Genomic DNA, 23262 nt, shown 5'->3' on the forward strand with positions numbered 1-23262 from the left:
AAATGGTATTTTAAATTATAGTAAAACACTGTATAGTTTAATAATATTATAGTGACAATCAAATCAAGCAAACAAACAAATAAATAAATATTATAATTATAAAAATGGCAAAAAGGCCAGCGTGGCTTTAATTTAATTTAATTTAATTTAATTTAATTTAATTTAATTTAATTTAATTTAATTTAATTTAATTTAATTTAATTTAATTTAATTTAATTTAATTTAATTTAATAAAATCATTAAAATAAAATAAAATTAAAATTAAATTAAATTAAAAAATAAAAAATAAAATAAAATAGCAGTTCGGTTAGATTATTTTCATTGTTTTCTATATATTTGTGTCTAAATGTTACCAATAATATAATATAATATAATATAATATAATGTAATATGATATAATATAATAATATAAAATAATATTATATTATATTATATTATATTATATTATATTATATTATATTATATTATATTATATTATATTATATTATATTATATGTTATAATATGTTATAATATAATCACTTTTTTGACTTAAATTAAATTAAATTAAATTAAATTAAAAAACACTTTTTCAAAATCACTTTTTTCGGCTTATTAATTAAATAAAAAATCTGCCGAATTGTCTTGACCATATTTTAACAATGCAGTTAAAACCAATCAAGACGTATTTCTTTCTTTGTTTTAACTTTCCTTTGGTTTTTGTTTGTCCATTCAAACCTCTCTTGTTCTCTCTTGTTTTAGGAGCAGAAGAGGATTCTGGGATTGGGCATCACTGGTCCTGAGGGACACGTCCTGAGCCGCCCAGAGGAGGTAAAACACTTCATAAACACCATGATTTTATTTCAAATCACACTAGAACACATTTACACTGCAGAGAAGTATTTTACACAAACACAGAGACAAAACCTCCAAACAAGCTTCACCAGAATAAGGTTCAACTTTATTTATATAGCACCTTAAAACAACATGAATTCTGACCAAGACATGGCAGAATAAAAACAAAAACAGTATATAGTTCAATAAACAACAATTAAAGCATAGAAATAATTTAAAGACCTAAATCCCTATTATATATAATATAATAATAATATATATATATATATATATATATATATATATATATATATATATATATATATATATATATATATATATATATATATATATATATATATATATATATATATATATATATATATATATATATATATGCCAATGTGAAGAGGAGGTTAAAAAAACACTTAAAAGGTCCCGTGAAGTGTTTTGAAATGTGCATTTTTTTTATTTAATGTTTGATTTCAATCTGAAACATAAAGAGGGGTTGTGGTAGTGTAGCTCCACCCCCTTTTAAAAAAAATAGGCCAATAGCGTTTAATTTTTCTCACAGCTCAGCCAGTGAGAGTGGTTGAGCTTGAGTGCATCAAATGAAAAGCAAATCATTAGCGTCTTGAAGGGGGCGGGGCATGTCAGATTCTAGAGAGCATTTGATTGGTCAAGATTTGATGAGAAACTGAAGTATGAGGTGACGTGAATAAAACCGTTTGAATTCCATTAGGTGGAAGTGACAAACTGCAAGCTTTACATGTTTATATCAGTTTTATATATCATAAATGTCTATTTTGTCAGTGTTTTGGAGCACACTAGCTCATAGATATCCTAAAAGCAAGCAATACTGATACTAACATCTAAAAAACATTATTTTATCTTGGGACCTTTGAAGCTCCAAGTTTCAGAACACGTTAATGGCAGCTTCAGACTGGCAAACACATGGATGCTATCAAAAAGCTTTAGTTGGCGGCCTTGAGGATGTGTCAGCGTTCAGGAGCTGCTGATCAGAGTTTTACTGTAATCTGAGCTGAAGGTCAGTGAGTTTCTGCTGTTGCTTTATTGTAGGTGGAAGCCGAGGCTGTGAACCGGGCCGTGACCATCGCTAACCAGACCAACTGTCCGCTGTATATTACCAAAGTCATGAGCAAGAGCGCAGCCGACGTCATCGCACAGGCCAGGAAAAAAGGTACAGCAGATGCTTAATATAAAACATCCCATTAAAACACATTAGATTAGATTAGATTCAACTGTATTGTCATGACACATGCACAAGGCAACGGAATGCAGTTTAGGTCTAATAAGGAGTGCAATAGTAGCAAGTGCAGGATATAGGTGTAATTAAAAGTGCAATTATAGAAAAACTATGGGTAATATTTACAGATGTCGTGTTAACTAGAATCATTCATTTTCCTTCAGCTTATTCCCTTATTTATCAGAAGTCACCACGGCGGAATGAACCGCCAACTATTCCAGAATATGTTTTACAAAGTGGATGCCCTTCCATCCACAACCCAGTACTGAGACCCATACACCCATACACTCTCTCATTCACACATATAATCTACGGCCAATTTAGTTCACCCAATTCACCTATAGCGCATGTGTTTGGACTGTGGGGGAAACCGGAGCACCCGGAGGAAACCCACGCCAACACAGGGAGAACATGCAACCTCCACACAGAAATGCCAACTGACCCAGACAGGAATCGAACAAGCAAGCTTCTTGTTGTGAGGCGATAATGCTAACAACTTAGCCACCGTGTCGTCGTAACTAGAATCAGAGGTTAAAGAATAGATGAACAGACTGTACAGGTTGCTATTAATAATCAGGGATATGCAAATAGAAATGAACATAATATGCAGGTTGTTTTTTGCTATAAACAGGATCAACAAATATATATATATATGTAGATATCATTCATTCTTTCATTCATTTTCTATTCGGCTTAGTCTCTTTATTAATCTGGGGTCACCACTGCGGAATGAACCGCCAACTTATCCAGCATATGTTTTACACAGCGGAAACACCTATACACTCTCACGTTCACACACACTACGGCCAATTTAGCTTATTCAATTCACCTGTAGCGCATGTGTTTGGACTGTGGGGGGGAAACCGGAGCACCCGGAGGAAACCCACGCCAACATGGGGAGAACATGCAAACTCCACACAGAAATGCCAACTGACCCAGCCAGGCTCAAACCAGAGACCCTCTTGCTGTGAGGTGATTGTGCTACCCACTGCGCCACCATGACGCCCATGTAGATATCATAGATTTACAGATGTTCCTTTAATTTTCCAAATGTCTAGTTTTTTACACAATTAATTTAACATTATTCTTTGGTTAGAATAACGTTATTCAAAACATTATTGTAACATTTTAGTCTTGGGTTATATGAATGGTCTCAGAAAATTACCTAAATAGTGTTTGAAGATTCCATCCATATTCAGGGCTCGAAATTGCGACCGTTTTGGTCACATATGTGCCCGAAATTTTATCTATGCGACCTCAAAATATATTTGGGAGCATTTGTGAGAGTGCATAAAATTGTTGCGTGTGACCGGTTTTCACAGCAAAATGTTCACCGCATGCGCGGATTTAGGACACATTCACGCAGAATGCATCTTTGCACTTGAAACGGAGCGCTCAGAAACAGTTTAAAACTATTGTCATGTCAACTTTTGCCAACCGTTGCCAACTATTTTTAACAAAAAGGCACTAAGCTCTGCCCAAAAAGTCGCTAAAATTCGCTAGGTTACGTCATACGTTAATTTGCATATTACTGACGTCATCACGTTATACCGTTTCTGTTTGTTTAATAGCCTATGGTTAATAAATGGGTATTTATATTTGCATTACGATTATATATGCATGTCAATTTAACTAAATCTATTGCTGTTTGAAAACAGTTTATCAATATAGATGTGTAGTGAATTTGCAGTAATCTCTCAGGCGTAATAAACTCAGACAAGTTCTGGAACTCTCGCTTAAAATATCTGATTGTGAACAAGAAAAGAATAAACGGTCAAATTAAATTGTTCAAATAAAGGAGAAGCAGATCGGTTTGACTGTGCAAGGGAAATACCTTCACATTGCCGGTGCTAAATCATTTGCCGTCGGTACGCAGAGGGGTGATCTACTGTCAGGCTGCAGGTCGGAGAGACTTCTGTACGAGGACTGGGCCGCCTATCAGTGCTCTGAGGCGGGGGAGGGGCCGGCGGCATCACCCGCAGCTCGTTGAGAAGAGTATCTTGCCTTCTGCCTTCTTCAGATGACTGGGATAGCTACAACCGTGAAAATGTAACGCGCTGAAGATGAGAGAATGAAAACAACACTGACAGATTTAGTTTTAGAAACCACCTAAAGCTACAAATAATGGCACATCTGATTACTGATCATGTGCTGAATGTTAATCCACTGTTTACACTTGTCGAAGAGTGGATGAAAGACTTCCATTGGCTTCAAGTCCACAATGAAAATAACTAAAGCATTCACTGTAAAGTCTGTGGGACGGAATATTCAGGTAACTGTTTGCCACGTTTACACATTTTAAGCAAAAGAGGTTCTGTTTAATACTTCATTTAATTGCCAGATGCTGTCAGCCGTGCAGCTATATGTCAAATTTAACACCACGTACACCATCGCAAAAGGGCTTGCGCTGACTAAGATTAAACTAATATTGCAGCTCATGAAAAGACCGGGATTGCTATTAAAATGACGTATGCAAATAATAAGGTATGTCAAAAGCATCTGTGCAAGATCAGACACCACCCGTTAGAACACAGCACAGTTATCATTACCAGATTCATTCATGTCAAGCAGTGCGTGCAGGGCCGGAGAGCGGTCCGTGTATCTTTTGGTCACTCAATTATGTTATAAAAATGTATTTTCTTCTGATAACGGGATTTCATTGAGACATATTTTCCTCACGCAAGCATATATATATTTTGCTTGTTAGTTTTGATTCGTGTTGATTTCAAATGCAATAAATGAGCAATATCACACTCGTAGCAGTGCGATGTGGCTGTATGTCAGCACTGGTGGGAGGCGTGCGTTGTCACAAGGCCGCAGGCCGAGTGCCTTAGTGTCCCACCAGTGCTGATATACAGCCATATCGCACTGCTACGAGTGTGATATTGCATTTATACAACAGTTTGACGGCACAATCATGTACATACGTAAATAAGAAAATCAAACACGGAGAGTCTTAAAACCCTTTTTATTAGGAACTACTTTCTTCCGCCATTCATTCACATCTGCAGCTGACGTCAGAACAGCAGAAGCCGCTACTAATTCACCAACATCACTTTAGAGCTAGTGTTTAAATGACAAAACAGCTGATTTTGCTCACACTTTAAGATGATAAGGCTGAACGTGACATGAAATGCCATCCATCTACAGAGATATCTACTTACAGTGTTACAGTCTACAGTAATTCTCTGTTGCAATCAGGATATCACAATAATTAACCCCGAAAAAAGCAACGCAATCACTATCAGACTGCTGTTGTGTTTGCTATAAGGAAAAACTCTAAACACGTGTGGACTTTGCTTCTTTCTGTCTGCCAACACAACACACATTCCTGATATGCAAGCATTTACATTACATTTTTCCCCGCCATGTCTTTATAATATGAGCATTTATTTTCCCCCTATATATTCAATGGAGCTTCTGCACTAGCCTGCCGATTCTGACAGGCGCGTGCGAGTAAACGGCTTTTTGTGTCGTTTTATGCTTGAATAACTAAATGAATGCCAAAGTCTATTTAACTGATTGTATTTTAATTACATTACAACATCGATGCTGTAAAAGGAATTGTATAAAATAGAAAAAACTCACAATAACAGGTCACCGGAAGTTTATCAGTATGGGAACAACACTAGCTCGGCATATACCAACACTGGTGAGAACTGGGATAGGATGCAGCGGGTTTTGGGTGGCTGCTGCGATCGGGTACTGTACCAAAGTTGGCAACCCGGGGGTGTTTAGGCTGTACCAAAAAGGGGGGTGAAATTTCAAGAGTTTTCCGGAAGAAATAAAAATAGTGATGGTTGTGGGAGATTGGTCTGAAATATGGGATACTCCCAGGATAAAACAGGAATGTTGGCATGTATGTTTACCAGTTTAGTAATGATTTGATCTGCTGTAGTCAGAAATCAGACTGTTATAATCTTCTAAGTGTAAGGGCTGATTGTGCAGTTCTGTCGCCATCTTGTGGATAGAAAATGTCAACTGTCTTTGGTTTACACTATGGCAGGTTAATGGCCGTCGACGAGCTCTCTCAGAAATTGTAAATATTTTAAGATAGGCAATATTCTTACAAATAATCTGCATAGTTGCAATCTAAACAACTACATTCTCGACTAAAAAAAGCCTCAAAAGTACATTTTGTAGTATAACAGCAGTAATATTTGTCAAACTGTCTCTGCTTATTGCTGGCTGTATGTGGGCGGAGTAATACACAAAGGGTAAAGAAGCTGTACGGGTGCTGATATTACTTAAATATCTCACGACTATCAGCCAATCAGATTCGAGAACCAGACAGAGCTGTTGTATAAATCTGTTTAAATAAAACTTAGTAACGGTGCTCATAATTGGTTGGTGCGACTAAATTTTGGCTGCTGCACCTAAAATTTTAAAGTTAGGAGCACCAGTGCTACCAAGCAAAAAGGTTAATTTCGAGCCCTGATATTATAATAATGTTGTAGACATTTGTAGCTTCGCCTTCTTTTGAAAAGAGCAATTTGAATTTAAAGCCACAGTCACCAAAACATTGCAATTTGGGTCAAACCCCTAAAGAGTCAGTTTCAAAGAGTTATTAAACATTATTTGTGAGGTATTTTGAGCTGAAACTTCACATACACTGGCAGGACATCAGAGACTTATTTTACATCTCAGAAAAAGAGGCATATTAGGTCCCTTTTAAGCAATATTCCGTCCTCTTTTAGCTGGAGTTATATTGCTCTCAGATGACCAACAGACTCCTTATCACACACCAGTAAACTGTTCACTTCCCAGTTCTATTCAATCAAAATCTATCATTTATTTCAAAAAAGACGGACTCTAAACAGAAATGAGCCTGTTTCTGTTGTGGTCGGCATTATTTGCTATGGGTTTCTCTATTTTGCATGTGTTGTCAAATTTATCAAGATGTTTTCTCAGTTTGTAAGTGTTTTTCTATTTGCTATTGTTTTTTTAACTTGCAGCATGTTTGAGCTCTCTCAGCCACCATAGTTTATTCACCAAGGACCACATTTTTAGCTAAATTCTTCTTTCTTCTGTTCACCTAAGTTCACCTTGACTGTGGATGTTATCTAAATTAATCTGTACAATAAGACATAAATAAAAAAAAAAATGGGATGTTTGCAGAGACATTACTGAAAGGAATTAAGCTTATTATATTTACTCCCCCTCAGCAAAACCTCTGAGTTTCTTTCTTCGGCTGAACACAAAGGAAGACATTTTTAAGAAAGCTGAAAACCTGCCGCCACTGATTTCCATAGTAAAAGAAACACTCATTCATTCCTTTTCGGCTTAGTTGCCTTATTAATCAGGGGTCGCCACAGTGGAATGAACCACCAACTTATCCAGCACATGTTCTATGCAGCGGATGCCCTTCCAGCTGCAACCCATCTCTGGGAAACATCCGTTCACACTCATACACTACGGACAATTTAGCCTACCCAATTCACCTGTACCACATGTCTTTGGACTGTGGGGGAAACCGGAGCACCTGGAGGAAACCCACGCAAACGGGGAGAACGTGCAAACTCCACACAGAAACGGCAACTGACCCAGCCAAGGCTCGAACCAGCGACCTTCTAACACTACCTACTGCACCACCGTGTCGCCCAGTAAAAGAAACAAATACTATGGAAATCAATGGTTACATGTTTCCAACATTTTTCAAAATATCTTCCTTTGTGTTTAACGAAATAAAGAAACTCAAACTGGTTTGAAACAAATAAAGGTGAGTAAACGATGACAGCATTTTCAGTTTTGGGTGAACTATCCCATTAAGCTGCATATTTTGATCTATTGTTTGTACATTTAGCATGTATAGTACATTTAGGATTTTGAAGCAACTCTGTAGTGTATCAGTAAACCTCTGATGCCTCCTGTACTCCATCTGCAGGAACCGTGGTTTACGGCGAGCCCATCTCTGCCAGCCTAGGAACAGACGGCACTCACTACTGGAGCAAGAACTGGGCCAAAGCTGCGGCCTTCATCACATCTCCACCACTGAGCCCCGACCCAACCACACCGGACTACCTCAACTCACTGCTAGCCTGGTGCGTGCACTGTTGCATCCTGGGACATTAGATTACAGTCTAACCACAGTGAGGTTTAGACATTAAGGGTCCTATCAAACACTCGACGCAAGGCGCAACGCAATTGTTGTTTGCTAGTTTCAGCTTGGCGCAAGAGTCATTTTGGCGTTTTGCAGCACGCTGTTTAAATAGCAAATGCATTTGCGCTCATATGTGCGCCCATAGACGTTCTGATCTAAAAAAGGAGGTGTGTTGAGGCCCATTGCTGGTGCGTTGCTATTTTGAGGAACTTAAATATATTGTCTATTGTCTAATATATTGTCTATTGTTAAATATTGTCTATTGTCCAGTGTGGAGCACACATCGTTATTGATGTTCATTTATTCATTTGCTGGAAATTAGAACTGAATTTAGAAATATTTTTGAAACAAATCTTTGCATTTAACAAACTAAATTAATTATGTAGAGGCTAATGGATATCTGTGTGTGCAACACGTTTGCTTATCCATGAGAGTGAAAGCGAAAGTAAACAATGAGGAGGCTCATCTCTCATTCTCGCGCTGCAGATGCTCTGTTTAACTGTTTTCTCTCTAGTGAAATGTACAGTTTTTCCATTTACAATGTCCGTCATGTAAATAGCAAATGCGCTATGGTGCAGCGCAACTGTCTTATAAAGGGAATGGGAGATGAGACTCTGATTGGTTTATTCTCAAAACACACCTATAACTCATTAAGAGAATAAGCTCAACCCTGTTAGACCATGCACCACGGCGCAAAGTGGATTTTTATGTCCTTAAAATAGCAAAAGTGGATTCTGACACGCCCTTAATGCTTTGGACTTTGCACATGGATTGTCAAAATAGAGCCATAAAGATTGATGCATGTGAAGGGAACAATTCTGATAGGTGATCACTAGAGGGCGACACAATTCAAGGAACTATTGGCCTAAATCTGTTTTGTTTCTTGAAATAAATAAATGTTGATATTATTTCAGCTAGTTTCCTATGAAATTCTTAATTTATATTTATTTTATAAATAAGTAAATAAATAACACTTGTCGTAGCATTTATATACTGCAACTCTATGATGATTTGAAGTGCGTCTCTTATCCTCACTTGTAGGTTACTTTGGATAAAAGCTTCTGTTAAATGAGTAAATGTAAATGTCGTTCAACTTGATGCACTAAAATAACTCAAAGTTCAACTAAAACGGACTTTATAAGTTTAAGTGTTTAAAGTGTTGTGACAAATTAATTATTAGAAGTAAATATTTGGAGTTTAATCTTTAACCATTTCAATTTTGCATTAACTTAATGTTAAATTAACTAAATGTTTTCAAGTGCTTTCCCAATCAACATGTTACTTTAGTCATTAGTTGTTTTTTTTAGATGATTTCTTAGAAGTTTAAATGTGATGTAAAAGTTTTAATCTCTAAAAAATAAAATCTATAGCAAACATACAAAAATAAGTTGATGTTTTCAGAGGCGTTCTTATTCAACTCTTTGGTTTACTCGATCATTTTGTGACAACTGCATTAAGTTTAAATATTTTATCTCATATCTCAATTAAAATGAATACTAAAAGTAACATTATATGTTCAAATGCATACTTAATCAAAGTTTGAGCTTTACTAGATCAATTTAGTGAATATACAGCCTAAATCAGAAAATGTTGGGACAGTATGGAGAATCCAAATTAAAAAAAGGAAGTACTGATTTATAAATTTACTTTGATTTATATTTCATTGCAGACAATACAACAAACATTTAATGTGTACCTCATGATTATTATTATTATTTTTTTTTTAAAATAAACACAATGCGGCTATGCGGTGCCGCAGTAGGTAGCGATGTCACTTCACACCAAGAAGGACGCTGGTTCGAGCCTCGGCTGGGTCAGTTGGCGTTTCTGTGTGGAGTTTGCATGTTCTTCCCTTGTTGGTGTGGGTTTCCTCCGGGTGCTCTGGTTTTCCCCACAGACATGCGGTACAGGTGAATTGGGTAGGCTAAATTGCCCGTAGTGTATGTGTGTGAATAATTGTGGATGGATGTTTCCCAGAGATGGGTTGCAGCTGGAAGGGCATCCACTGTGTAAAACATATGCTGGATAAGTTGGTGGTTCATTCCGCTGTGGCGACCCTAGATTAATAAAGGGACTTAGCCGAAAAGAAAATGAATGAAGAATGAATGAATGAATAAACACAATGCAATTTTGGTTCTTGCAACACATTTCAAAAAAAGTTGGAGCAGTAAAGCATTTACCACTTTGTAATGTTGTCATTCCTTTTCACAACACTTAAAGAGCCCATATTATGGGTTTTTGAAAATGCCCTTCCATGTAGTGTGTAACACAGCTCTAAGTGAAGTGAAATATCCAGCTAAGGCTTAAATCTGTAAGTGTACAGTGTTTAAAACTATTGATTCATCTATAAAAGAGTCGACTCACAGTGCTTCAAACGAGTCGTCTTGATAACGAGTCATTAGGTGTTTCGCGATGACGCAGCCACGAAACACAAGCCTCGCCAGTAGTTACGCGCGCAAACCAGGGAGATTTGAAACCTGCGGCCCCGCCCACTAACACAGAAAAAACACTAGACACACACACACACAGACGCCGCCGGTCGAATGAAGTCACGCTGTGCTCAGATGGATAATATTGACAGTCTCTACCCAAAGATGAGTTGTGAACTGTGAAGAGTCAGTGGTTGAGGTTTATTCACTAGTGTAAGTACGTGCGATTAAAATTGTTGCCTCGTTTAACTTGCAAACTATGTATTTATTGTGTTTTGTTACTTGTTAACCTGGTACAGTACACGCGGTTACTCTTTATATTCTCTTATCACATGTAAGCCACGTTAAAAACGCAATGTGTGCCGCTTTGTTTACGGATTTAACGTTAAAGGCTTTTGTGAGCTCGCGTTCCACTGCCGTTTGTCGTTGTTATGGCGATCGTAAGCTAGGAGACAAGAGAGGTGTCGATCTCCCTAGTTCTGAGGAGGAACGTGATGTGTTTATGTGTGTGTGTGTGTGTGTGTGTGTGTGTGTGTGTGTGTGTGTGTGTGTGTGAGAGAGAGAGAGAGAAAGAGAAAAAGAACAGGTCGAGTTTGTGACGCCTAGGGGCTAGGAGACAGGAGACTCGCGTCGCTTTCCCTAGTTTTTCTGAGGAGCGTTGTGTGTGTGTGTGTGTGTGTGCGTGTGGGTGTGAGAGAGAGAGAGAGAGAGACTCGCGTCGCTTTCCCTAGTTCTTCTGAGGAGCGTTGTGTGTGTGTGTGTGAGAGAGAGAGGGAGAGAGAGAGGCTAGGCGACTCGTGTCGATCTCCCCAGTTCTTCTGAGGAGGGTTGTATGTGTGTGAAAAAAGCCTTACACTATGAAGCGCGTGTGCACTGTGACTACTTTTATGTAGTTGATTACCAGCTGGGCATTTCACTCTGTCTCGTGCTGAAGCCTGTCACTGTCGACCAATCGCAGCAGGCTGTCATCAGTCCAATCAGCGCAGATTAGCTTCGCGCTGAGGAGGGGGTTGGGAACAAATGAATCGCTGAACGATTCATATGGGAGTCGCTGGGATAATTAGGTAAAAATAAATGCAGATTATAAGACCATAAAAGTGTTTTATGACCTTGCATGCATATTAGACTGTTGTTGGAGACCCTTACAACCTAAATATGACCCTATTTCATGAATAATATGGGCTCTTTAAGACATTTAGGGACTGAAGATTAGGGACTAGGGACTTTCAGGTGTCATTTTGTCCCATTCCTCCTGCAAACAAGTCTTAAGGTGGGCACCAGTACGGGGTCTTTGTCGCATTTTACAAAATGCGCCACACAATCTCTATTGGAGACAGGTCGGGACTGCAGGCATGCCAGTCAAGTACCCTTATCCTCTTCCTCTACAGTTAGGACTTTGTAAAATGTGCAGAATGTGGTTTTGCAATCTTGAAAAACGCATGGGTGTCCCTGGAAAAGAAGGCAGCATATTGTGCTCCAAAATCCCTATGTACTTTTTAGCAATAATGGTGCCATAACAGAAGTGCAAGTTACCTTTGCCAAGGGCCCTGACACAAGCCCACACCATCACAGACCCTGGCTTTTGAACTTGTTGCTGGTAACAGTCTGGATGACCCTTTTTGTTGGCAAACTGGTGGTCCTCGGCCCATCTTTGCTCCTAAAGGACTACATCTTTCTCGGATGCTGCTTTTGTACCAAATCATAATTACAGTCACCTGTTGACGTCACCTGTGTCACATCATATCATTAATTATCCAGTTTACTTGCTTACTAGCCCGAAATTGCTCCTGTTTTTGGAATGTGTTGCAGGTCTGAATGACAGGAAAGCATGTATATTAACAAATGAAATTAAGTTGACCAGACAAAACATGAACTATTGTGTTCTTATTGTCTGCAAGGAAATACAAAATCTACTTTTTATTTTTATTTGCGTTTTCCATACTGTCCCGGCTTTTTATGATTTGGGTTGTATTTTTAAACAACTCACTAAAATATATAATAAGTTATATAATAAATGGATGTTTTTAGAGAGGATTTAGAAGGATTTTAGCATGTCAAACCACTTTCAAAGTTTTTCCAAGGAAGACCATGGCATTGTATTGTCAAAAACCCTGATATGGACCATGTGCAGAAAAATTTTTGTTGTGTGGTTGTTTTAATGATGATTATTGTGTGTGTGTGTGTGTGTGTGTGTGTGTGTGTGTGTGTGTGTGTGTGTGTGTGTGTGTGTGTGTGTGTGTGTGTGTGTGTGTGTGTGTGTGTGTGTGTGTGTGTGTGTGTGTGTGTGTGTGTGTGTGTGTGTGTGTGTGTGTGTGGTGTGTGTATTTGCAGTGGTGATCTGCAGGTGACGGGCAGCGCTCACTGCACCTTCAACACATCTCAGCGGGCCGTCGGTAAAGACAACTTCACCTTCATCCCTGAGGGAACCAACGGCACCGAGGAGAGAATGTCCATCATCTGGGACAAGTGTGTGGTGAGAGACGCTGCACACACACACACACACACACACACACACACACACACACACACGAGGCCTCATAGGGCCCCGACCCAACCCATTACACACACACACGCATATATATATATATATATATATATATATATATATATATATATATATATATATATAGATATAGATGTATAGATATAGATGTATAGATATAGATATATGTATAGATATAGATATATATATATAGATATATATATATATATATATTATATATATATATATATATATATATATATATATATATATATATATATATATATATATATATAAATATATATATATATATATATATATATATATATATAAATATATATATATATATATAAATATTATTATATTATTTAATTATTTAATAACACACCTTTGTTATTGATATATAACATTTATTGTAGTAATGTTCAGTTTCATTATTTTTTATAACATTATTTATAAATATTGATAATAATGGTATTGTTTATTCGTTTATAAATATTTTGTTTTTATTTATGTTTTTGTTCTTTTTGTTCATCTTTTTATTATATTTATCATTTAAATGTTAAATTAAATGCCATTTTATTTTAATTGAAGTAATATTTTGTTTCTCAGTATGTTTGCACTATGTAGCAAACATATAATTAATCATAATAAATAAAAAGATTAAACATTATTTATAAATCATTTTAATGATGATTATAATGGTATGTTTATTATTTTATAAATATTGTGTTTTATTGTTCTTTTTATTCTTCTTTATTATTATTATTATTATTTTATATGGAATGTCATTTTATTTGTATTAAGTGCTTTTTTAGAAAAAAATGCATTAATTTAAGTAATATTTTCACAGCATGTTAGCACTATGTAGCAATTATAATTATTTAATAAATATATGTATTTTTATTTATTTTTCTTTTTCCTATTGTCATATGCATTAAATACTGTTGATATTCAATAAAACATATATACAGGGCTTGACATTAACCAAATTTATCTGTCCTGGCTAAAGGTCCCATGTCACCAGTTAACTAAACATAACTGGGGAGTTAATCTCATATTAAAGCAATGTTATTGTAAAAAATGATAATTAAACATTAACAAAAATAGCTATAAGCAAAAGAAAGCAGGTAAAAAACATAAGCGACCGTGTGTGATCATCAAAGGATGATTACATGCACACGGTTAATGTTAGACCCATCAGTAATCTTTTAAAAGAATGATTTAAAGGAAAGCAGTGACCGCTGCTGCTTACAAAATGATATATTTTTAAAAATCTTGAGCTCTTGAAAGCAGCAGGACTGTGGGTGCACGATCATCGCTTTTTGTCCAATCTATTTCAAAGAGAACCTTCCTCTAGACATGGTTGCTTTGCGCAAGTAACGCTTTTTAACAGTTGTGCGCAGGGGCGGACTGGCCATTAGGGAGCAGCGGGATTGGCCTGGCAGTCAGTCTGTCCTGCCACCGGGACTCTGGCCTGCCCCCCCTACCTCCCGCCCCCAAACTAAGCATGATTTTGGCCCGGTGGAAAATGTTTTCCCAGTCCGCCTCTGGTCATGAGCATCACATCACCTGTGCACGCGAGTGATCTTCCTCTAATTCAGTATTCACCTGCTTTCTTTTGCTCGCGCGAACACAATTAGTTTTGACAGTCGTGCTGCTTCTCGATTCTAAGATCACATTTGGACGAATATTGGGCCATCTTTATTGTCGAACCCTGCTTTTAAGAAAACTACCATTTAAAAATGATTTTCTGCCAGTCAAAGTGGCTAGTGGTAGTGACTGTCTAACCCACCACAGCTAAAATCTACCCGCATTTGGCGGGTGTTAATGTCAAGCCCTGCATATATATATATATATATATATATGTTATTATTACTTTTATTTATTTGGAAATAATACTCTGTTCTGCACAATACTATGCTTTAATTTGGTGTGAAAAATCAATATTAGTCTTCATCATCCCTGTGAACTCTTTGTGAGCTAGTCCTCAAAATGAACGCTCTGCTCCTCAGGTTACAGGTAAGATGGATGAAAACCAGTTTGTGTTAGTGACGAGCACCAACGCAGCCAAGATCTTCAACCTGTACCCACGCAAGGGCCGCATCGCTGTGGGCTCTGATGCCGATCTGGTGCTCTGGGACCCCGATGCCACCAAAATCATCTCCGCCAAGAGTCACCACCTGGTGAGGAAAAACTTATCACCATATGTGTTTTCACATATGTGTTGTGATATTTATTATGCTGTGAGTTAACATGAACTAACAATGGACGTAATATTATGTCATATTAAATAGTATAATGGAATGGAATGTAATATAAAATAATATATTGTAATATAATATAATGTAAAATAAAATAATGTAATATAAAATAATATTATATAAGATAAAATAATATAATATAATATAATTTAAATTAAAATAATATAATGTAATATAATGTAAGATAAAATAATATAATATAATATAAAATTAAATTAAATAATATAAAATAATGTAATATAAACTAATATAATAATATAAAATGATATAAAATAATATAATAAAATATAATATCTTATAATATAAAATAAAATAATATAAAATAATGTAATATGATATAATATAAACTAATATAATATAATATAATATAAAATAATGTAACAATGTAATATAATATAAAATAATATAATATAATATAATGTAATGTAATATAATATAATTTAATATAATTTGTTATAATATAAAATAAAATAATATAATATAATATAACATAATATAAAATAATGCAATATATTGTAATATAGCATAAAATAATGTAATATAATATATTATAATATAAACTAATATAATATAATATAATATAATATAATACAATATAATATAAACTAATATAATATAACATAATATAAACTAATATAATATAAACTAATATAATATAACATAATATAAACTAATATAATATAAACTAATATAATATAACATAATATAAACTAATATAATATAAACTAATATAATATAATATAATATAAAATAATGCAATATAATATAATATAATATAACATAATATAAACTAATATAATATAATATTATATAATATAATATAGTATAATATAAACTAATATAATATAATATAATATAATATAATATAATATAATATAATATAATATAATATAATATAATATAAACTAATGTAATATAATATAATATAATATAATATAATATAATATAATATAATATAATATAATATAATATAATATAATATAATATAATATAAACTAATATAATATAATATAATGTTTTAGGATTATTTAATATTTTGTGACTTACTGTATGTGCTGTGGGTTGTGTTGAAATATATTACACTTAAATAATGATTTGTTAAAACATCTGAGAGGTTTCCCCTGATTGCTGTGTCTATCAGGCGGTGGAGTATAACATCTTCGAGGGTATGGAGGTGCGTGGAGCTCCTCTGGTGGTCATCAGTCAAGGGAAGGTTGTCCTCGAGGAGGGAAACCTGCACACTACTGAGGGCTCTGGACGCTACATCAGCCGCAAACCCTTCCCAGACTACGTCTACAAGAGGATAAAGGCCCGCAGCAGGGTACATGAATACAAAACATAGTGATTTTAAACAGCAATGCACCATTCTTCATTTTTGTTTATGGCCAATCGCGATACACTGCAAAAAAAATTTTTAATTGGATTTACTAAATGCTTTTAGGGTAAGTGCAAACAATTTATATGGACTAAATATAAACAAACAAGCATTAACAAATTTAATTTGTTTGTTTGATATTATTTGCAACCACTTACTTTAAAAAAATGTGTAAATCCAATGATTCTTTTTTTTCAGTGTTCAGATTTACATATTTTTGTAAAATTCTGAATATAAATATATAAAAACGTACTGACTGGACGTGGGCGACATGGTGGCTCAGTGGTTAGCACTGTCGCCTCACAGCAAGAAGGTCACTGGTTTTAGTCCCGGCTGGATCAGTTGGCATATCTGTGTGGAGTTTGCATGTTCTCCCCGTATTGGCGTGGGTTTCCTCCGGGTGCTCTAGTTTCCCCCACGTCCAAACACATGCGACGCAGGTGAGTTAAATAAACTAAAATGAAGTAAAGAAATTCAATTAGCACATCTAAAGGAACACTGTATAGTTTTCATTTGACAAGTAATTAAGCTAAATTAATCTTTGATAATGCGGCAAATTTTATAGTTTCTTGTTCCCAGATGGTTTAAATTTGCTTTAAACCTTACAGTCATGGGTCATAATCATAAATCACATTAATAGATTAAGGTTGAAATTCAAAATAATTCTACAAATCATGTGGACTGAACGATGATTTTTATTTAATTGTAATCCCAACTCAACATTGCACGTTGATTATTGTGGATATATTGTGCAGCCCTGATAGATAAGTCATACTAGAATGCTAGAAGATAAGACAGCAGTTTGTTTGTTTTTTTTATTATTATTATTTTTTTATTATTATTATTTTATTCTCTCCTCGTCTTGCCAAATCAACTTTTACTCTACTCTAATGTTTAAAATATGGGGTCAGTATCTTAATTTTTATTAATGCTTTATTTTTTTAAATTATATTAATTAAAAGTTAAAATCCTTTATCATTTATCATAGACTTTACACACCTGAAACTTGTCTATAGCACTTGCTCACTGCTGCTCTTATAGTTGTGTAAATTGCTTCCTTGTCCTCATTTGTAAGTCGCTTTGGATAAAAGCGTCTACTAAATGTAAATGTAAATGTAAATTGGCCGTAATGTATGATTGTGTGTGAATGAGTGTGTATGAATGTTTTCCAGTACTGGGTTGCAGCTGGAAGGGCATCCGCTGTGTAAAACATATGCTGGAATAGTTTTCGGTTCATTCCTCTGTGGTGACCCCTGATGAATAAAAGGACTAAGCTGAAGGAAAATGAATGACTGGACTTTAAATTTGCGAAATCATGTTACATAAAGCAAACCTGTGCAAAAACCAAAACACAGGGTTCCCACGGGTATTTAAATCAAAAATCATCAAAATAATGAGCTTCAAATGCAAACATAATCTACACAAGATAAAATCAGCAGATGCACAAGACTGTATTTAACGAAGCATATGTAAAATACATTCATTATAAACGTTTACTTTAGCTTTAGAAATAAGTTTCCAGTGATGAAATTAACATATCCTATTCACTTTTTTCAGACTTTTTGAAACATAAAACCCCCCTAAAGTGAGTTATGTTATGTAGTGTGTATTTATATACAGCATTTATCGTGTATGGCCATACACCCAAAGCGCTTCACAAACATGAGAAAGGTGTGTACTGTGTAGCATCCCCTTGGATGATGCGACGGCAGCCACAGGACAATGGTGCCAATACGCTCACCACACACCAGCTGTAGTTTGAGTGGAGAGACAGTTATCTGCTTGTTAAGTGTGATGTCACGCGAAGAGGTTCAAGCGCTCTATCAAACTGTATGGGGAGACTTATGAAATGGTAATCATAATTAATGTTTACAAAGCGATGTAATACCTACTAAAATCACGATCGCAATATATTTGTCCATGCCTAATATCCGATGGCCAGAAAGGGATTCATTTTTAATAAATTGTTAAAATTTTGGTGTTTGTGATGCAGCAAGCCCAGAGATTGTTGTGTACACTATGACTTTAAATGAAATTCACTTTAACGTGTGATATGACTAAAAGTGATCATAAACAAATATTTTCTCAATTCAAACGATACATCAACACGTCACCTGTTCTGCCCTTACTATCAAACGCCTTGCTTGATTTAGCAGAAAGATAACGTCTTCCAATGACAACAGACTCAAGAGATAAGTTTGAACCTTTTACTGTTGATTATGGAATAACGTAAAACTGCAAAACATACAAAATACAGAATGGTAAGTATGCTAGATCAAAAAATACGTACAAACACAAGCACAATCGGTTCTTTATGCAAAATAGATCACTGGTTACGCACTTAACCCAATCACATATGTGATACAATTGACAAAATAAAGAACAAATTAACATCTTGCATGTATAATGACATGAGTATAGTGTAAGCATAAATAAACTTCAATTAAATAATGATAAAATAATGTCTACATACCGAATGTGCCTCAACACAACTTAAATCAAGGAGCAAATGATAGCTGCAGCCGTGTGCTCTTCCATGCGGCTTTTGAATACCTACGCTCATATTTATGATGTCATGAAATAAGGACTCTAACATAATGCAATGCCTATGTATAACCAGAAGGGGTCGCTAAATGATCACTTAATCCTAACTAAATGTAAAATATCTGGATAAGACAGCACATCACCACTTAACAAGCGGATAGAGACAATTCAGTGGATGGGGATGATTGGAAAGGATATGGCCAGGACACCGGGGTTAGACCACTACACTTTACGAGAAGTGCCATGCGATTTTTAATGACCACAGAAAGTCAGGACCTCGGTTTAACGTCTCATCAGAAAGATGAATGAAACATTCCAAACAAAAAATTCTTATCCAAACAATCTTTTTATTAGTATATTAACTCTGCGTGAACCAGAAGTTGCTGAGACTTTTATTTCAGTATGTTGATGTACGTCCAACTGAAACTGAATATTGAGTAGGGGTCGGGGTGTTCTTTTTGCGCAACATTCCCTCATAACAAACAAATGGTAAGAGGGGCGTGGTTAAGAATATTGATATACAGTTGCTATGGAAACCCTCAGGTTGACGTCAACAGAAGGAATAGACTGATTTCATGCAGCCCCCGTTTTTAAAATCGAAATCGAGGCTGCAGTGGGAAGAAACCCGGAAATATCGTTGGGAGTTGCATAGGAACGCTGTGTACCTGGCTGTATATCTTATCAGCGAAGAGAAAGTGACACAAATTTATCATTTCACCACCTTCCGAGTGACTCAAAGGTCCATTCTGAATGATTGGTGAAAATAAAAAGGGATATCAGACCTCATATTTAGCTAAGTTAAGGGAAAAGGCACTAGTTAGCTAACGTTTTCTTTCACGAACACGTTTTAGATGCTATTTATCAAACCCAAGTTAATGAACTGATTCTTTCACTATATTAGACTTGTCACGATACTGAATTAAAAGAAAAACCATCCATTTCCCGTTAACATTGAAGGCACTGTTGATGGCTTTCTTAAAACAGCGCTGATTTGCCATTGTGTTCACATGCTCAACAGAAATGATTGTGATTGGCCGAGAAGGTCATCAGTTCACCCTCCACTGTTTACCGAGCACAAACACAGACGAGCGATCTGCTTGATGACTCGACTGATCTTCACGGCTACTTCGCGCTCCAGTGTCCATGTATCTGTGTTTGCCCTTGGTGAAGAGCAGTAAACTGATGAGTTCTGGTGAATACTATGGTAAATCAGCGCTGTTTATGAACGCGCTCAGCAGCGTTAGAATGTAGAAATGGACATTTTTAACACTTGAGTACCGGGACAACACTATTACAGACAACACGAGGGAGTGCTACAAAGGACTGCAGTGTTTTATCACTCACCAGGTTACATAGGTTGAAGCAGGGAAGCGTCCCCACGGTGTTTAACTAGTGCCATGAACTGAAGTCTAGGAGGACACTTGAGCGTATTACTCTTCAAGAGATTGTGATGTTGTTTGATGCTAAATTGCTTTTAATTGTTTACATTAAACGTACTGACTGATATTAAAGTGATGTTTACACCATATCTGTATTTTGAAATCTCGGCAACAGCTGGAGGTTTATAGTCCACAGCATGTTACTGCAATGTTTACAGTGCTGGTCCTATACTTCCGGGTTTCTTCCCACCGCAGCCTTGCTTTGGTTTTTTAAAATGGCGGCCGCTTGAAATAAGCGAATGCCACTCCAAAACCAGAAGCAAATGATCAGATTTTGATTGAAGATTGCCAAAACAAAAAAAATCAGTTGATTAAATTGCACAGATTAATTATTCACTTTAACAACGTGAGCTAGCAAAATTTTGATTTCACACTTTGTTGAAAACGTCACAGAATAATAGAAGTTTAAAAAGTGTTTATTTCTAAACTAATTTGGAGAGGATCACGTGCTTGATTGCTTACAGCTGCCCCGCATTATCCAATTTATTATTCACCAATTAGACGATTCCCCTGCCACTATAAGTGCCCTACGTTTCATACCACAGCCATATTCATTTTGAAGAATCCCCCTTCCACCCCTACTCCTCCTCCTTTTCTAGGTGGGTGGCACGGTGGCCCAGTGGTTAGCACTGTTGCCTCACAGCAAGAACGTCTTTAGTTCTGGTCATTAACAAAACCAGCCGACATTTTTGTGTGGAGTTTACGCGTTCTCCCCATGCTCACGTGGGTTTCCCCCGGGTCCCCCGGTTTCCTCCCACCGTCCAAAAACATACTTAAGTTAATTGACTAATCCAAATCAGCACCATAGACATGCTCCTAGCAAGAATTTATCTCTTAAGAGCAATCTCTATCTGTTCATTAGCTTCTACAGCAGGGAAGTTCTCGAGTTCTACCTGAGCTCAAACTACCCTCTCGCCTTGCAAATGGAAGGGGAGCCCCGGGCTCGAGGGTCTTTTGAGCTCAGTGCTCTCTCCCGGGACAGCATGCCAATCAAGCGTTATAATCAATCATCAGCTTATTGTGAACTCTTGAAGTACAAAAAGTTACATACTGCGCATTAGGGACAAAATAATGTTCAATCAGTGTATTTCTAATTATAAACCTTGATTTAATGATGGTTTTTTGATGTAGCTTGCTGAGCTCCGTGGAGTCCCGCGAGGTCTGTATGATGGTCCGGTGTGTGAGGTCACTGTGACGCCTAAGGTCATGACCCCTGTGACCTCTGGTAAAACTTCGCCAGTTAAACCTGCACCTCAACCCGTTCGCAACCTGCACCAGTCGGGATTCAGCCTGTCAGGTAAGTTCACAACTAGTACTACCATAAGATGTTTTTTTTTCAATATGCACTATTAAAAAAAAACAAAGGTTCTTTACTGGTGTTGATTAAGCAGAAGGAAAATGAATGAATGAATGTTTGTTTGTTACATTAATACATTAACGTCTTCTTCACAGAGTGGTCACTTGTACTAACAAAGATTTTGACATTTTGGCATAAAATTAGACATGTAAGATGAGAACGTTTATTTTTTGTATAGTCACAGTTTTATAATAATAATAATTCCTTACATTTATATAGCGCTTTTCTGGAACCTCAAAGTAGGGTTGCACGGTTTACCGGTACTTCAATAGTACCGCGATACTAAGGCTTCAAAATACTGGCGGTGACACTGTAGTTTGTAAATGGTAGTATCGTCATTAACGGTTGTTACCTGTGGAAAAGTCTGCTCACACGTTTGTGTCACCAAATAATCAGTAGACCGCTTTATTTTATTTCAGTTTTATTTCAGTTTTTTATTTGCAGCATTAAGGCTGCAAAACTGTAGAATTTGTGCCTTTTATGGTATTGAACATTTTCTGATGCTTCAAACACTCATCTGAATCAGTTCATTACTGTTCCTATGAATGTGATTTATCTACAAAGACCACAACAATCTCTCAAAAAGAATAACCCACTAAAGGGAAATTTGAAATTACTGTGGATTCTTATCTGATAAGACTGAGGGAAAAAATTCAATAGATAAGAAAAACTGAAAATAGCAACAGGAAACACTAAGAAAACAATATTTTTTTACTTTACACATTTGGTTGAAAAAAATCTCTTCTCGTAACGAATTTCATTTGCTATAATTTGCATCTTAATTATAAAGTGTCTGTTGCCGGTCAGTTATTTACAAAATAAACAAAAAACAGTTATCATTTGAGATGAATTGATGTGCACCAAAAGCTGATAGTTTTCCGCGGCTCAAACACAAACTGTTAAACAAAAGTGAAATATTCATGATGTCGAATAATGTCCAAAAATATAAGAGTAGCATATTTTAAACTCATTCCACATGACAAAAAGCATCTGCTTTAAGAACCGAAACCCTGCATCTGTTGCCACAGAGTTTAATTTAAATGGAGAGTCTGTATGTTTGAGCCATTCTGTCAGATAAAAATGCTTAAAACACCTTCATATTTTAGAGAAAGAGACCCACCCGTAGTTAAGCTTTATTTTTGAATACAAGACCCAGCGACCAGCATCGCATGCTCACGGTTATATAAGGACAT

The 23262-nt window shown here is 36.0% G+C and overlaps 1 protein-coding gene across 1 annotated transcript in view; it reads left to right on the top strand.

The window, feature by feature from the left end:
- Positions 1-23262, top strand: part of dpysl2a (dihydropyrimidinase like 2a) — a 74774-nt gene that overhangs the window by 48875 nt on the left and 2637 nt on the right. Inside the window, exons 7-13 of the mRNA XM_056464114.1 lie at positions 741-809; positions 1893-2013; positions 7964-8120; positions 12940-13081; positions 15106-15276; positions 16496-16675; positions 21844-22009. Of these exons, the coding sequence (XP_056320089.1) occupies positions 741-809; positions 1893-2013; positions 7964-8120; positions 12940-13081; positions 15106-15276; positions 16496-16675; positions 21844-22009 (1006 nt within the window). The remainder of the gene's footprint in view (positions 1-740; positions 810-1892; positions 2014-7963; positions 8121-12939; positions 13082-15105; positions 15277-16495; positions 16676-21843; positions 22010-23262) is intronic.

Source organism: Danio aesculapii, chromosome 8 (genome assembly GCF_903798145.1).
Source record: "Danio aesculapii chromosome 8, fDanAes4.1, whole genome shotgun sequence".
NCBI classification, from domain to species: domain Eukaryota; kingdom Metazoa; phylum Chordata; class Actinopteri; order Cypriniformes; family Danionidae; genus Danio; species Danio aesculapii.